The 17,818-nt window shown below is 32.0% G+C and overlaps 2 protein-coding genes across 2 annotated transcripts; one reads left to right on the forward strand and one right to left on the reverse strand.

The window, feature by feature from the left end:
• Nucleotides 1-377: 377 nt before the first annotated feature.
• LOC141660229 (malate dehydrogenase-like) lies at nucleotides 378-2,751 on the reverse strand. The gene is made up of 7 exons (XM_074467198.1): nucleotides 2,214-2,751; nucleotides 1,927-2,085; nucleotides 1,663-1,838; nucleotides 1,203-1,480; nucleotides 928-1,063; nucleotides 707-818; nucleotides 378-564 (listed from the first exon to the last, which is right to left on the reverse strand). Exons 1-7 carry the CDS (start codon nucleotides 2,350-2,352, stop codon nucleotides 470-472), a joined length of 1,095 nt encoding a protein of 364 aa, XP_074323299.1. The 5' UTR covers nucleotides 2,353-2,751; the 3' UTR covers nucleotides 378-469.
• A 1,595-nt stretch (nucleotides 2,752-4,346) lies between these two features.
• On the forward strand, nucleotides 4,347-17,566 carry LOC141660255 (3-hydroxyisobutyryl-CoA hydrolase-like protein 1, mitochondrial). Its single transcript, XM_074467225.1, has 14 exons — nucleotides 4,347-4,604; nucleotides 4,785-4,865; nucleotides 6,107-6,175; nucleotides 6,317-6,380; nucleotides 9,412-9,491; nucleotides 10,959-11,042; nucleotides 11,283-11,367; nucleotides 12,983-13,068; nucleotides 13,152-13,273; nucleotides 14,968-15,028; nucleotides 16,520-16,618; nucleotides 16,706-16,807; nucleotides 16,896-16,937; nucleotides 17,149-17,566. Exons 1-14 carry the CDS (start codon nucleotides 4,479-4,481, stop codon nucleotides 17,233-17,235), a joined length of 1,188 nt encoding a protein of 395 aa, XP_074323326.1. The 5' UTR covers nucleotides 4,347-4,478; the 3' UTR covers nucleotides 17,236-17,566.
• Nucleotides 17,567-17,818: the final 252 nt, after the last annotated feature.

Consider the following 17,818-nt stretch of genomic DNA (forward strand, 5'->3'; position numbering starts at 1 on the left):
AAACCAATATATAACTAGTGGAATTTAGTTTTTTTTATTATATATGAGGTTGCTTGCAGAAACTATAATTTGTTTAATTACATTAGTATTTTTGCAATTTTTAGAAAAATGAACTTATTTTTGCAAAATTATTTTTCGCATTGGATATTTTTTAAAAGAGTCCTTTATTTTGTTATATGTGTATCTGGTATAATCTTATTTAATCTGTAACGATAAAATTTGTGTTTTTCTTGTAAAAATGATAAACAATTCAATTCATTAGACCTGTAAAGCTTCTTGCAATGCATCAATGAACAAGTAAAAGAGTAAGATTGAACTTTAGAGTGGTCTGTAAAACGGACTCTGCAAACATTTTTTCTTCTGAAATCACGAAACTGTTGTTGAAAGTCCTGAGCACTGCAGTTTTATTAAGTTTAATGCAACATTGTTGATGTTTAAGTGTAATCTCCAAGAAAATTTAGAACAAGTGTCAAGTAAGGCATGAATAAGCTAGTGACTTCTCCTTGATTAGCTCTTCTGCTGTTGCATCCATCTTAGCCCTCGAAAACTCATCGATTTTGAGCCCTGACAGTTAATTGTAACGAAGCAGGGTGAAAATTTCAGCCACTCGAATAATGATGGTAGCCATTACTTGTTTCGTGTGCATGACTGTGTAAAACACAAAATTAATCCGCGAAAATATCTGAAAAGTGTTCAGGAAGCAGACCTTGTACAATTGACCATTCTCCTTTTTCACAAGTTACTGGAAAAGAGTAGATAAGTCCAGGTTGAATACCGTAAGATCCATCAGAGTACACTCCCATTGACACCCATGTTCCCTGAATTATGTAATAACAGAAGTAAATTTAGATAATTGAAGAATGAAATTCAAACTTAATGCAGTATGAACTAGAGAGTAATGTTTCTCAAATGTCTAAACAATTTGACCTTGGGAGTTCCAAGAACCCAATCACGTATATGATCACAGGCAGAACTCGCAGCAGAAAATGCACTAGAAAGCTTTCGAGCTTTAATGATGGCTGCACCACGCTGCTGAACCGTTGTGATGAACTCTGTGTTCAGCCTGTAATACAAGTTACATCAAGCAACAAGATTTTATATGTCACATGAACAATGTCCGAAGGTCCAACAACTTATCAAAATCAGTTTTTGACATCCTCTGAAAGTTTTGAGAGATTGAACAAGAAAAGTTAGGTATATACCATTGATCATTGTTGACAAGTTCTCGGACAGATTTTGTTCCTTTTTCTGTGGATACAGTTGCATGATTGACATCTGGATACTGAGTTGAAGAGTGATTTCCCCATATGATCACATTTTTCACATCATTAACATGAACATTCAGTCTCTCTGAAATTTGGCCTAAAGCTCTATTGTGATCTAGTCTTGTAAGGCAGGTGATGTTATCTTTAGGGATTGATGGAGCAAATTCTTTAAAGATTAGTGCGTTAGTGTTAGCTGGATTAGCTACCAGGAGCACCTGCACAAAATATAAATTGAAGATGCCTTAACAAAAGTAAAGTTTTCGTGTCATTAACCAATGCAAGAACTAGAAATTGGCACCCAACTTCATAATTTTTTTGCAGTAAGTTGAGAAAAGAACCATTCTGGCTTCAAGTAACAGAACTAAAAGATCAATTCTTTGAATTAAAAGAATCTGACCTTGCAATTTGATGAAGCATGCTGCTCTAAGGCCGAAGCTTGAGTCTTGTATATCAATACATTTTTTGACATTACATCCTTTCTCTCCATCCCATCTTTGCGCGGGAATCCACCTACCATAATTGCGATGTCAACATCTGTACAAGCTTCAACAACATTTGTCGTAGCAACAACTCCTGTCGAATTCAAAAACAGAGAGCATTAAGTAAAATTTTGAGGATTTGCACCAGTTTAATATATCTTTCTCTGATAAAAAAATCCAACCTTTTAGAAGAGGAAATGCAGAATCAATCAACTCCATTTTAACTGCATTTAAGGCCTCAGCTGCAGGTTCAATGTCAAGCAAATGTAGAATTACAGGCTGATTAGTACCCAACATTTCTCCTCTAGCAATCATGGGAACCAGAGCATAGCCTATTTGGCCTGCGATAACACAAATTTCTCAGAAAATTAAAGAAAAATGTTAGTAACCGCAAATATATACAAGAAACCTGCACACTTAAACAACAAAAACGTCGACAAAAACTGTGATTGTGTGTCCGCAAACATGCCTGCAGCACCGGTAACAAGGACTGTAACAGGATCCTCCTCGACATCCAAGAAGCTCCAGACATACTTAACTATCTTCCATGACAGATACAAACAACCGGAGAGTACTGCAATTTGTTCAGCTAATTCCAGCTTATCCATATAAACACAATTTAAATTTTAATTTTAAAGACTAGTAATGTAATATGTATAATTTCCTCTTATCGATTAACATTTATAGAGATCCAAAAAAACAAAAACAGATAGTTGAGACAACAAGACAGCAGAATACTAATACAAAATGTATAGGCAACAATATAATAGCTTTAAGGGAAAGTAAAGTACATGCATTACTAATTTACTCTACATGCAACAATAACATGTAATTATTTGTGCATGAAGCAAAGGCATGCTATTGCTATGTACATAGAGTTTACTATAAGTTATGAAAAAGAGTAGTGCTAGGTGTACATTCCTGAATATTTGAAATCCTTGGCACGAGTCTTGTTCGTCTATATCCTAGCACCGGTGATCACGAGATCCTAAATGTGAAGAGTGGTATATGAATGAATGGTGTGTGAAGACTTGAGAGTGTGGAAAATAAAGATTGATCACGTTTGAGGAAAGATAAGATATAGCAGGGGGTTCAGGGTTGCTTTTGCTGTTGGAAAAGTTGAGCAAGGGGCTTTGAACACATGATTTAATTTACTAAAAGGCCGGGGAGGGTTCAATCACGTTATTTTCCACTTAGAGCTCCTATAGCACGGGTGATAGCGTCCGGTTTGGTTGAGTTAAATACTAAACCGGAACCAAAGTTGTATAGTTGCGATTTTGAAAATATTCAAATTAATCTAAATCTCGTAACTTGATAAAACCAAACCACTCCGTTCAATTTTAAACGGTTCGATTTAACGAATTTTGACGATTTACGATGTTGCTTTATTAGTATATTGAAAAATAAAGTAATATTTATATTCTATTTAAACTAACCTTCTTAAAATGCAAATTATAAATAAAATAATTATTCCTTTACAGGAAAGTAAATCACTCATGTTAGCCGAAAATGACTAATGTTTAATACAATATCGATCAATTTAGATGCAACAAACAAATATTTAATTCGAAAAAAATACAAAAATCTTTGACATTATTTTTATAAGAAAGTTATACATAATCGATTGACATATATGATAAGTCGAGATTAATAAAATTTTATTGGAATTTAGTTTGTGATTTAGGATAAATTTATTTTACGTTAAATAGATTAAAAAATCAATATATATTTGTGTATATATAGAGATATAGATATAAGCGTTTCGGATTAAAAGCAGGTTGGGTTAACATCAAACTGAAACCAATCATAACATGCTCTTTATAAAGTAATTGAACCGGAACTACAAATCGCATATGGGTTTCGGTTCGCATCGATTTAACTTCGGTTCAAATTTTGTGAATTTTACAATTTAACCTGAACCGCGATCCTTGCCTCGGCAAAAAAGCGTCCCCTCAATTTGAAAAAACCTATAAATACTTATATCAAATAATTTAATTTTTCTATATTTTTTTTACTAACATTTTTTCCGAAAAGGATTTTTTTTACCTTACACATAAGTTTATATTCTCATAAATTCTCCGGTTGAGACGGTATCGAACACGAGAACAAGTGATAAATTAGTGATAAGCTCTTAATCGTTACATAATTTTTGTAAACTAATATGTTAAATTTACAAATAAAAGTTATTTATTTTATTATTTAATATATATTTGATTAATATTCTTATTAAGCTTTCCCAGTTAGCATGTTATTTACCACACCCATTAGTGTTTTTTTGGGATAAATTTTACAATAAACTTTCAAGATCTTTGAGCTGAGCATAATCATTGTAATAGAAATAGGCCGCTCTCTCTTAAATCGTCGATAAATCGGTCAAAAATCGGTCAAAAAAATATGTCTATTCATTCCGGATAAATCGCTGATAAATCGTTTAATTTATTAAAAAAAATTAATTTTTTAAAAATCACTCAATAAATCACAAATCGATACATCGACTTCATATTTCCGAAATTGGAACCATTACCTGTTTTTAGAACATTCCATACCTAGCATATACCCTAATTATTACTACTAGTACAAAATTGAGTTGGGCATGTGTTTTTCAACAATGCATCATTTCAACATAATTCTCGGCAACAAGAAGACAAAGATATACTACAACACCACCATTTCAAAACCAAAACAGAGGGTGATACGGAAGGGAGAGAACATAGAGTAATTAACATAATTAACAATGTATGGGTTTGTGTGGAGGCGTTGTTGCAGTAATACCACTTACAAATTGTTGGGTCAGGGTCAATCTACAAGAACATTCAGTGCACTCGCTAACAATATTGTTTCTGATCATCCCAGCAACTCAGTCGGTTTACTCTCTCTCTCTCTCTCTCTCTCCCTCTCTCTCCTCCCTCCCCTCTCTCTCTCTCTCCCTCTCTCAAATCTCTCTTTCTCTCTCTCCCTCTCTCAAATCACTCTCTCTCTCTCTTGTGTCTGTAAATCACAATGTTTAGTTTATTATAGTGATGGGTTTTTGTTTTTGCAGGTTTTAGTTGAAGGAAAACATGGTTCAAGAATGACAATTCTCAACAGGCCTTCTGTTCTTAATGCCCTTGATACTTCTATGGTTTGTGTTTAATTTACGAGTTCCTAATTTTTGTGTGCATTTTTTGTGGTTGGAGTCTTGGAGAGTTAAAGATGCTAAATTAGGGATTTTTTTGGTGATTACATATTTATACGATTAGCTTGAACAATGTAGTAGCTGATTAGTTAGAGGGGTGTTGCCCTTTTTATTACATTTTCAGAAATTTTGCCTAAAAATTACGGATTGTGGTACCCAGGTAAAGCATTTGGTGCAGGACAACTTTAAGAAACAATGACTTATAGAACAACAACAAGATTAGATAGAACTTGGGTGAATTAACCACAGACAATTCACTACCCCAAGGGTTTTCCAACCGCGCAAGGGGAGGAAGATTATGGATCGCAACCCATATACGAGACCCAGTTTCTATATTCAACGATATTCTGATAATCAAGATTACAATGCTTTTATAACCTTAATAATATAAACTAATGAATTAAGGCTCTATACAAGTGTGCTTATTATATAACCAGCTACATACTGATAAATTACTAACCCTACATAAACCATATATGTAAATACATTAATTTTCCACTAAATATAATCAAACTCTTTACTAATAAAAATAAAAGTTTCCTTTTATTTTCGTCCCCATCAGATTGTTATTAGATGATGCACGTTTATGACATTGTAGCTTTTAAATTCTTTAGATGATTTACTTGTTAGGTTGTGAGGCATATGGCTGATGGATATCTTCCAAATACGCATTTAGAAAATGAGTGTATCCGCCTTCCACCTATTACGTGTGTGTGTGTTGAACATGTGTATATGATGTTGTAAAATGGGCCGTAAAATTGTGGTATTTTTTTAAATTTAAATCTCTGTTTTTGTGGAATTAATAGCAAAGATGTATATTTCATATTATAACAAAGGTAATGTGCATGTATTTTTATAGATAGATAAATACTAGGATAAATAGACAGTTAGAGATATTTTTGAATATAACATATAAAGTTATGGTTGAAGCAATGATACATGAAGGTAAGCTGTTATAAGCAAACGCTTTTTTGAGTTGTCACACTTCATAATGGATTGTTGTTTCTGTTCTGGGACTGGTGGTTTCAGTACAGTTCCTTCATAGTATTGATTTAGTTGGTGCTCATATTTAATAATATTCTGTCGACCATCATCATAAAACCAGATGGTGCCTGCAGAAAATTGTAGTCACCAGTTAATGTGTATGATTTAAAATTTTATATTTCATATTTGCTACTTATTTTCAGGTGGTCAGGCTGCAGAAGCTGTACCAGAGTTGGGAAGATGATCCAGATACTGGTTTTGTCACACTTAAGGTAACATTTTACCAATCTGATTAGCTTTCTAGGTTCCTGACATTTTTTCTTCATGACTGACTAGGTTTTCTGGTTTATAAGTAATATTCATTTATGGGCGAAGTATGATGCAACTAATAGTTAATTTTTAAAATTTTGAAGGGACGCGGAAGAGCTTTTTGTGCAGGTGGTGATGTTGTTGGTTTTTATCGTTCCATAAGTATAGGTACTACTCTTTTCTTGTTTTTTTTTATAAGTTCATTGCAAACTGTTCAGTTGTACTGTGATTTGTGAATAAAGTTTTTCTTGTTAATTTGATAAACTTAGTTATAGAACTTGACTTTTACTGATCTTGAAATTACTAAGTATGCATCTTTGCCCACAATAGCATTTGTTGAATTAGTATTTAACTTCATATCTACATGATTGCCTCTAATCTCTTTAGGCTATGTTTGTTTTAAAATGACAGCTCTTCTATATATAATAGGAGAACAAGTGGATAATATTCATGAGATTAAAAAGTCTCATTGAAAACACTAAACTACCCCTGTTTTTAATATTTATATAAAAGATGTGGTTTGTGGGAATCAAACTCGAGATATTTCATTCACCTATACAACCTCATACCACTACACCACATTATCACATATGTTTTTTATCATACACATAATATGTTAGTGTGGTAAATGAATATTTTATTTTAACTTTAAAGATAGTTAATTGAATTCCTCAAAAAAAAGGATAGTTACTTGAATATTTGTACGGTCAATTTTAAAGAATTGAATTCCAGATATAAAGTTAGGTATAGTACATAAGTGGATTATTATCTTATTTATTAATCATTTTTTAGTTTGAAAATATATCTCATATATTTTTAACATATTTTTTATTATAAAAAGTAATTAAAATGTACATATATAATTTTAAAAAAAATATTGAAAATAGAATCGCTTATATATAAATAATCTATATTGGTATTACATATTTAGATAAGTTCGAATTATAATGAGTCAATGCATTTTAGTTTATTCCGAATTTGAAATCAGAACTTGGCCCATTATTCAAAAAATACTCGAAATTTGACTACATGACCCAGTCGAAAAATATCGTCATATTCTACGTTTAGTAAATTTAAATTACAAGTTCGGCGAGAATATCTTACTAATAATGTGAAATTTGTTGATATCTTATGTTAATATAAATTAAAGTGTTTGAGGTCTTTATAGGATAAAGTCAATTGATTACTTGTATTAAAATTACTAACTTCACTGATAGCGCATTATTTTTTTTGGGATTTGTCCCGATTTTAAGAATATTCGAAATTTGATATGGGATCTCACGAGATTTGTTAAAACTACGATGATATATTAAATCGATTTATTTTTCATTTTTCACTTAAAAAACTAGCTTTTTAAAAAGAATTCTTTTAGATAAGCAATATTTATTGATCAAGATAATGTTGTACAAATATTTTGAATTATTTTAATATTTTGAATTATTCAAATAAAAGTTATATCTATACTATATTGTAGCATTTGATTCAATGCATTTTATATTATTTAAAGAAAAAATATATATTGTTCAATAATTTGAAGGAATTAACCAGTTCAACTGATATTTATAAAACTTTATCGAATTGAAAAATATTTAATTTTAGGAGAATAGTATACAATGTTATCAAATTATTATATGAAGAAATATTAGAGTCGTAATGAAAGAAACTTAAAAACGGTTTAAATAACGATATAATTACAATTTTTCCTTCAAATTCTTGAAAAAATCATGAATATCAATAATAAGTCTTAAAAATATTTAATTTATTTTTATGCTACAACCATGATTGATACTCGATTGCATAAAAAATAGATATGGATTGTTTGTCAGTGATAATGTGAATACCATATATAAATTACAGTAATTTATTTATTACATAATTTAAATTTTTGAATAATTATAAATGCATGTTATTTAAGTGATCAATTGCCTCACTTGATGTTAATAATGATTATACATGTACATAAATTAGATATTTAGCATATAAATAATTGAAACCGTCATAATTTACTTAGAAATGTAACATACGATAATTTACATGCTAGCATACACACACATAACTTAATCCTACTTTGTTAACAGTAGTGTAAATAAAAAATTAACATTTTCCCATACATACTTTGAATTTCAAAAGTAACATTTTTCATTAAAATCAACTTTTATATTAACAATAATGTAAATTTTACATTATTGTATATTATGATTGGAAGTTATTCTGACTTCAGTTATGCATTTTTTATTTTTTTAAATTGAGTAAGTTAATTGTAAGTTAGTAGTGAACTCGGTAATAATATAACCAGTACATATAGTTTATTTAGATAAAATTCAAAATTTTTAGTCAACTCTGTATTCAACATATATGTTAATTTTTAGTTTTTTCTTTGTAAACATACTAACGGCATTCTACATATTAAGTTTAATTGTTTCGTTTTAAAAGTACACTGACTACCCTGTTTATATTCATTCATTAAATACAAATTATACAACACAAACAAGAAAATATATATATATATATATATATATTGTTTAATGAGCCATATTAGAAACGTTATGTAATTTGGTAATGTCATACATGAAAATAATACACATTGACAAACAATCAATTTGTATTTGATATATTTTAGACATTGTACAACATTTACAAATAAAAAACAACTAAAAGCAACTCCAATAGCCTCCTTGCATTTTCAGTACAAATAATATAAATAAATGAGCTCCTAATTATTTATAAGTCAAAATCAAATAATTTCTCCAACAATTCTTCTTAAACTCACTCTCTATCTATCTTTTTTACTCATTAAAGTCATTTATGTTAAATAGACGGGTAAGAAAAATATCATATAATAATAGTTGAGGAGGGGGTATTCACTCCTAAAAGTGAGGAAGCATTTGAAGCTCCTAATGTTATAAAGAGGGACAAGGAGCTTGTTGGAGAGAAATTTTATATCCATTTCTTCAAAATTTGACTTAAGGGGCCTATATAAGGATAGTGTTGCAGTTGCTCTAAGAACATTATAATTGCATGATGTATAAAAAAATTCTAGAAAATAACCCGTGCCTCGCACGGGTTATTATGCTAGTTAACCTATGACATGACTATTTTGCTCCAATTTTAATGGGCGACGCTAATTCTATGGATAATGTGTTTATTATTTTTAATATCGGAGTATTAGACGATGCAACTCTAATCCTCCATTTTGCAGGTGATCTTGGAGCCATTAAAGAATTTTTTTGGAACATAAACAATCTCATATACCTTATAAATACCTATATGAAACCACACGTGAGTTTTCATCAGTTTAAAGCATTATACATTAACTTTTAATTCTATCCAACTTAGTCTGCATCAGGTCTGTCCTGAAGAATGTGCTTCGGTCTTTGAATTACTTAAGTGAATGTAACATGTAGCTTGTTACAGCTGTTCTTTGATGCTATGTTTTCTCTGAGCGTATTATAAAATGGAAGTTATATCATTAACTAAAAAGGGTAATTCCAACAAAATCAGCTCCATTTACGCAGGAATTAATTGGACATGTGAAAGATATGAATAGCAAAATTGATAGAAGCAGTGAACGTTTAGGCTACTCTATATACAAGGAGTATGATGCTTGATGAATTGTCATTGGTCAGTTACAGTAATTAAATTGTGTACTAAAGATTAGAAGGTTGTTCTATGCTCCAGACATATATTTTTACTGCCAAGTTTTTGAGCTTCTTAGACTGCTGTACTGCTAAAGATGGTTTTGTAAGTCTATGACTCTATGTGCTTTAGTGAGTGTTTATCAATAAAACATGACACATGAACTGTGAAATTGTATGGTGATGCAAGAAAAGTGGTGTGATTGAGTAGTGTATGGTTTGTGGATTGATATTTTGACTAATTATTAGGCTTTTTTTAGAATTAGTGGGGATTTTTTGGGTTTCTTTCAATTATATATTTTATAGTCCTAGTGTTATCTCATTTGATAGTTTGGAGTTATTCCCTTTGATCAGTCTCCAAGTTGCTTGGAGTATCAAAGTCTCAGCTTTCATGTTCAAGTATATAACTGTTATTTAACAGTGTTATTAGATTTGAATAATTTTAGATGTTCAACCCAAGAGGTAATGGCAATCACTGAACTTAAAATTGGTTCATGTATATTATAATTTATAAGGCTTATCAATGTGCCGTTTTTCCCCATGTCATGCAAAAGTAGGTTTCTTTATCATCTCTTGTTCTACTCTATTTGGTTCTAAACTTAGCTTGACAGGACTATCTCTGAATTTACCTGGCATAAAGTTTCTTTTCACCCATTCACCAATTCAGCTTTCATGATTAACTCGGGGAGAATATTTCTTTCTACGTTAAAATCCTAATATTAGCATGTTTACAGAAACAGTTCTATAATCCGCTTAGAAACTCTGTTTATTACTTATGGTTTATCTTTGTTGCTCGCCCTTTAACAGATAACAATGCATCCATGCTATTGCAACTCATGACATTTAAGTCTTGTCTTTCATCACCGCCATATGCTTCAGAAATTATTTGTCGTAGGATCTTCTAAGACATTTATTTATTCTTTCAAAGCATGGGACATGAGTTCAGCTTACACAATCTACTTTATCTTGTTATCTTTTTAGGGGAGGTTTTATGAATTTGAATTTAAAACTATGTTACATATTACTCTTGGTAAAAAAAACTGATAGTCACTTTTGGTCTTTGAGTATGTGTAAGATATTGGTTTCATACATTTGATATATATACATGTAGGTGGCACTTCTGAATGGGATTGCAATGGGTGGCGGAGCTGGAATTTCTATCCCAGGGACATTCCGTGTAGCAACTGATAAAACGGTATCCGAAGATATATATATATATTATCTTTTTTCTCACCCAGTTTACTGTACAATGATTTCCTCTGTACAATGATTTTCTTTCTAGGATTAGTGGTTTCAAGTAAACTTTCATAATAACCACAATTCCTTTATATTTTAGTATGAGACGATGTATTTTAACTGAATATTTTACAATATATACATTTAAGCATGCTTCTGATGTTTGAGAGTTTTAGTTGAACATGTCCCGGTGTTGTAGGTTTTCGCTACCCCTGAGACAAGTATTGGCTATCATCCGGATGCTGGGGCATCATTTTACCTGTCACGTCTTTCAGGTTATCTAGGTAAAGTTTTACTAGGCGCAATATCCTCTAGCTGGGATAGAACTTTACTAATGACTGGTGAGACTTAAATTTTAGGACTGCTGAGAATTGTAAAACATAAAAAAGATCAAGGAATATATAATATTTAGACAGGTTTATGTGGCAAGTCATAATTAACCATGGATATAAATTACCTTGACCATTTTCTTTTACTCCATTTGTAATGATCCAACGAGACAGAAATGATCTATGTGCATTGCCGAAGATGTTGAGAAATTTTCTATGAAGTATCTATATTTCCCAGAGTGTAAATATAAAATTATTTTTCCCATTTAATAATACAGATCTATTTGTCTTCATGACTTTAGTAGAGACATATTTATAGTAACATTTTATAAAACTTGATATACACAGTCCATGTTCATTGTGTACATAGACCACATATACACGGTTCTACATTGCAATTCTTCAATCTGACATTAAGGTTGTACCTTACTTTGTTTTCTCCCATTCTGTCTCCCTCTTACCCTACCTACTTTAAAGTTACAACAATATTAACAACAGAAATAAAAATAATAAGCACTGATTAATGATTATAATCTCTTTTGATAACAATAGCTACCAAATATAAAATAATTATATGTATGTTATATATATCAAACTAATAGTGGATTTCAAAACAGTAATTGTGTTATGTTTGTCTGAGATTCTAAACTAGTTAATGTTAATGTAAATGGTAACATATTCACATCATATGTTATCCCTGATTTTTTGCTTGGATGTGCCATGACTTGCATATCTGGATCTAGACTCCGTACCAGTGTATGCTTCCACATTGTAATGGATGGCAACGAGTCCATTATCTTGGTTAATATCCTCTTGAATGGAGCATATGCTGAATTGGAGACCTAAAAGGGGAGGCCAAATAGTAGTTGATGATTGGAAAAGAGGTGGCTTGCTGTAGTTGGCACTGGGCACTAATGGATGACCAATATTATGGTACCTTCATCACCTAACTATAATAAGGCCTCCTCAGTTGCTGAAACATGTGTTACCATAATTCCATTCAAGAGAATATCCATTAAGATGGTTTGATCTTGACCCTCTTCGACATCGTGGAAGCAAACCCCGACAAAGAATGCGAATTAGGGGAAATTTGAGAAAGAAAACATTAAAAACATGATATTGACAGTGAGGGATTTTATTAGCGAGTGTCCATGGCATATGAGGTAAACTGTAAACATATAGATAACTGTATTATCTACTTTAGAACCTAAAGCAATCTTAATAACTATCTAGGAAATCCACTATTAAATTTAATATTATATGATAGACACTGCAATGATTCGGTTAAGTCTTTTCCTTGCACATTAGGCAATGCCAGTTCAGTCTTTTCCTGCATTGATCTTGCTTACAGAACTTCTAGGAGTTATAGGAAACCTGTAACCTATGATGATCGTGCTTAAGACTAAAAATTAAATTCTTTGGTAATTTAGGAATCACCTTGACTTCTTGATTTACTTTTTGCATTTCTGTCATTTCAGTATTCCATACATCTAGAATCATTAACGTTGACAAATTCGTTAAAGGCTGCTATGTCGTTAATTAATTAGAGTCGTTAGGGCTCTTGCTGCAGGGGAGTATTTGGCTTTAACAGGAGACAAACTCAATGGAGCTGAAATGATTGCATGTGGGCTTGCTACACATTATTCACTTGAAGCGGTCAGCACTCCTTGACCTCTGTCAGTTTTTTATACTGCATCAGATATAAAAGTTAACTTTAGCTAATTCAATCTGTCCAACAGAAGCTTCCATTGATTGAAGAACAGCTTGGAAAATTGATGACTGACGATCCTTCTATTGTCGAATCTTCTTTAGAGGAATATGGTGATCTTGTTTATCCCAGTAGCAACAGTGTACTTTTGAGGTAAGCTTCTTTTTTACTGATACAAGCTTGAGTCACATGACGAATATGTTGTTTTCTTCATTTTTGCGAACTACATACATTATATATTTATATAAGTATATTTTTGTTGACATCTATTTATACATGCTTGTGGTTGAGTTCAAAATAATTTAGCATACAAACTACAATGCAGTATATCATATTTTATTTTTTAGTAAACTTTATTTGTATAGAATTTTTTAAAAAGTTATCAATAATTTTAATTTAGGATTATGGTGAATCTTATTAGTATATTCAGTGATATATCATATATATAAACATAGTGAATCCTGGAGGCTTATAGAACTTTTAGTTTATAAAGATTTGCACTAGAACTTAACCCTATATACATATATCTCCTAAGTGGTTTGTTGCCATCATTGATGAACAATTATACTGTTTTTCGTTCAATTTTAAATACCACCTTCCAAAAGTATGTTCCAACATGCAGATAGAACCTCCTAAAAGGATGCCTCAAAAAGATTCAAACACTACTAATGCTAAAAGCTTCTCAAAAAAAAAGCTAATGCTAATGATTGTAAAATACTATCTCTCTTTCTCAATTCAAGCATATTTGTCAGTTAAAGGTGGAGTCTAGGGGTGTAAATGAGCCAAACGGTTCATGAGCTACTCGAACTCGGTTCGCAAAATATTCGAATTCGGCTCGATAGTAATCAAACTGAGCTCGGGCTTTAGCTAATCAAATAGTTTACCGAGCCAAGCTCAAACTTCAAATTACTCGGTTCTTGAGCCTAATCGAGCAAATACTATTATAATTATTTTTATGTAATCTACAGATTATTATATATATATTCAATATTTTTAAATATTTTTACATATTTAATCGAGTCGAACTCGAGCCAAACTACTCGCACTCGAGCTTTTCTTAATATTTAGTGAAATCGATTCGAGCTCTTCTTAATATTTATTAAAATCAATTCGAGCTTTTGAGCCGAGCTCGAACTTGTCGAATTTTTGTCGAGCCGAGTTTCGAGCTTGAAATTTCTGGTTCGGTTGAGCTCGAGCCCGAACTATTTAGTCGAGCTAGAACTCAAGCCTAGAAGTTTTCGACTCGGCTTGGGTTGTTTACAACCCTAAGGTGGACTATGGACTGCATAGTTTTCAATCATAAAGTAATACTGATTAATACGCATGTTCCTACTATCTAAAATCTTGCAAGGCTCTTTAATAGACAATAGGTATTTAGTAATGTTGGTCAAGTGTTTAAACTCCATTATCCAGGAAACAGCTTATAGCTGCATATAATCGATGATCCTTGCTTGGTAAGCAGGCATTAGCATATTCGGACTCTGGTACAGTTTAAGGGAGTAAAATAGGTTACATGAAATAGAGTATAAAGTGATGATGGTGTTTCCATGAATTTGGTTGCATCTGGTTAATGTGGTCTGCATGTCTTTTGTGTTGTTTCACCTCGCTGGACTAAAGCAATACAGGCATACAGCATCAGCTTTATAGCTCATAATATTAATAGAAATATATAACTGGATAGTAATATTCTAGTGTATTAATTTACAATTCTTTAATTTGATAGGTATATTTTCGATTATAAAATAAATAATGAAATATCTCCTGCTTTTTTTAAACAGTGATGCTTAGATCAATTCGTTGATAATATTATTGCTATAGTTCATCCCTTCTATTTTTCATTCTTACAGAACTGAAACAGTTGATAGATGTTTCAGCCATGAGACTGTTGAGGAAATAATCGCTTCGTTGGTAAGTAACTCCTGGTGAATATTTATGACTGTGAGTTTACCTAACAATGCAACTTAGCGGATATTTTGCATGTGTTGTGCACACACGCACATATATGGAATTGATATTTTACAAGCGATCCCACCAAAATAAGCTTGTTCTATGCAATAGGATGAACCCTAACAGAAACCGAAGTACTGAACTATGCAAGGCATTAAGATACATGGAAGCTTGCTTAATAAAATCTTATTATTTTTAGGATTTTAGCTTAATAGTAGGTTTTTTTTACATATTATGCAATTGATATTTCTTCACTGAAGCCACTAAATAATCGATTTTTTAGGGATGCTGATAAGCAGCTTGGTATTCGATCTGATTTTAAGTTCATTTCTGTCTAGTTTGAAAGCTAGAGCACCGTAGTAAAACTTATTTTTTAAGCTCAAGCCTATTAACGAGCCGAACTCGAACAGAAGCATTTCTGTTTGCTAATTTCATGACCAACTCGAATATATTTTTGCAAACAACTTCATGAACCTAACTCGTGAACAAAACTCGGCAACCTGGTTAACGGAAAATATATTTATAGTATTAACATGTCTAGCCAAAATAAATTAATATTAAAACATATAAATAAGCTTTTGTAGCATCAAACTCAATTAAATGCTAACTGAAAACATGATTAAATATCTGTGATGCAGAACTAGATGAAATACTTGAATGGAAAATGCTAGAGACCCCAAAAAATGACCCAAACTTTTCTTCAAATGCTGACGTGTCATGTAAATAATTTGTAAATTTTCATAATAATAGTATGGGGCTCCTTGTGTATACATATGCCTCCACAAATTAAAATTTCGCCCTTTGTCGTGCTACACTTGGTACACTTGGTAAAAAAGTTGGGAATATTTTTTGGGTACCTAGCAGCACTACTCTACTTGAAAATACTATAATAAATAGATCTTATACGGAGGCAGACTTGAGCCGATTTTGAACACTCACTAAACCTAAAATCTATTTCAAGTCTGAATTGAACTTGAGCCAAACTGATCACTATAGTTCCTTGAGTGACTAAGCTAGAGCTACAAACCTCCGGGATCCACTTAGTTTGGTTACATCCCGATGTACTTTTCTAAAGTGTACATATCTGACAAGCATAATGTTAACGTTATAGTGTAAAGGGCATGATTGAAAAATGTCATGGTTCTCCTGTTAGTAAGGTTTATCTTAATGTAGGTTGACTGTTGATCACAATCTCGCCACTGTGAGGAACTAATATGGTTGCACTTTCACATCATTTGTTGCTCTTATTGGACCCCCGTTTCTTAGTACTCATGTAGCAGAAGCTTTGAAGAATCTCACTTAGAACTCTTGCACTTCTAATGGTTTCTCGCAATCATGAAGTTTTTGTGTTGCAGTCTGTGAATTATTAGACGTCAAGGGTCTGTGACTCTTTGTCATTATATCACCAAAAAAGAATAATAGAAATTATCAGCTTATCATAATATATTTCAGGAAGATGAGGCAACTAGAACAAGTGATCCATGGTGCACTGCAACTGTAAAGAGACTTAAAAAAGTATCACCCTTGAGCCTGAAAGTTTCTTTGAGATCGGTAAGCTTATACGTTAATTCCTCAACTTGACGTTAAACTACGTGAATGCCTGAGATGATGATTGGAATGACTTGAAGTGTTTTTTAGATACGTGAAGGAAGATATCAGACTCTTGATCAGTGCCTCATTCGTGAATATCGAATGACTATAAAAGGATTATCCCAGCAGATTAGCTCTGATTTCTCTGAGGTAGCTCATCTTTTGTAAATGTTACGGAAATTTCAAGTTTTTTTTCTGTAAAAATGTCTTACTGTTTGATTTATGCTCTATTTGTTAGGGTGTTCGATCAAGATTGGTGGATAAAGATTTTGCACCTAAGGTATTATTAGTGATATCATGGAAGAGCACAATCAATTTATGGCTTTTAATTCTGGAAAACAATCTCTGCAGAAACTTGAGTACCATCCTCAAGTTAAACACTTTGTCAATTATCAATCATTATCGTATTGTTAAACTGCCACCACTTTGTTCCATCTGCAGCGTTATTTTCTTTCGCTAACTCGTGCAAAAAAAATTCCCGAATTATGCAGTGGGATCCTCCGAGCTTGGACAAAGTATCTGAAGACATGGTAGATGAATATTTTTCTCCTCTCAACAAACTAGGGTCTGAACTATAACTGCCAACAACCAAGAGAGAGGCATTTACATAGTTCCAACATTGGTACATAACTTTTTTCCCATCCGTAGAAAGTTCGTGGAACTGTGAACTGTGGAGTATGTTACACATTTTGTGATTGCTTCCACTAGCATTTTGCTACTTTCTAATTCCAATGTTGCTAATACTTGTGATTGATTCCCAGAGTGTTGGTTGTCTGGACTTCTTACAGACTGCAGTAGTACGTTGTTTGCACACATGATGCACATCTTTTGTGCACATCTAGACAAATATAGAATATGTTTAAAAATGCTTAAATCAAGTAGAATATGATAATATAACACCTTTTTTCCTTTTCTAGTTAAAAACACTCACACAGCTTTGTCAAATACGTACAAGGTTCGGATCATCAACATCCCATAAAGTGAGAGCGAGCGATGAACCCAGAATTGTTGCGAGAACTAGCTGTTTATAATTTTTAAAGGTCAAAACTTATTTAAGTGTCACTGCAAATCATACATGACTAATACATATTTTTACTAATTTATAATTATATTTTTCAATGTTACCTTTTTCATAGTTTTTAAATCTAAAATGTATGCAGC

This window comes from Apium graveolens, chromosome 1 (genome assembly GCF_009905375.1).
Source record: "Apium graveolens cultivar Ventura chromosome 1, ASM990537v1, whole genome shotgun sequence".
Classification (NCBI taxonomy): Eukaryota; Viridiplantae; Streptophyta; class Magnoliopsida; order Apiales; family Apiaceae; genus Apium; species Apium graveolens.

Excerpts from the sequence above, each read along its gene's own strand:
- LOC141660255 (XM_074467225.1), top strand. The coding sequence starts at position 4,479 with ATGTATGGGTTTGTGTGGAGGCGTTGTTGCAGTAATACCACTTACAAA. Across the intron at positions 4,866-6,106 it reads ATGCCCTTGATACTTCTATG|GTGGTCAGGCTGCAGAAGCT; the intron begins GTTTGTGTTTAA and ends ACTTATTTTCAG. Across the intron at positions 16,808-16,895 it reads TTAGCTCTGATTTCTCTGAG|GGTGTTCGATCAAGATTGGT; the intron begins GTAGCTCATCTT and ends TCTATTTGTTAG.
- LOC141660229 (XM_074467198.1), bottom strand. The coding sequence starts at position 2,352 with ATGGATAAGCTGGAATTAGCTGAACAAATTGCAGTACTCTCCGGTTGT. Across the intron at positions 2,086-2,213 it reads CCTTGTTACCGGTGCTGCAG|GCCAAATAGGCTATGCTCTG; the intron begins GCATGTTTGCGG and ends GTGTTATCGCAG. Across the intron at positions 565-706 it reads AGAATGGTCAATTGTACAAG|GGCTCAAAATCGATGAGTTT; the intron begins GTCTGCTTCCTG and ends ATTAACTGTCAG.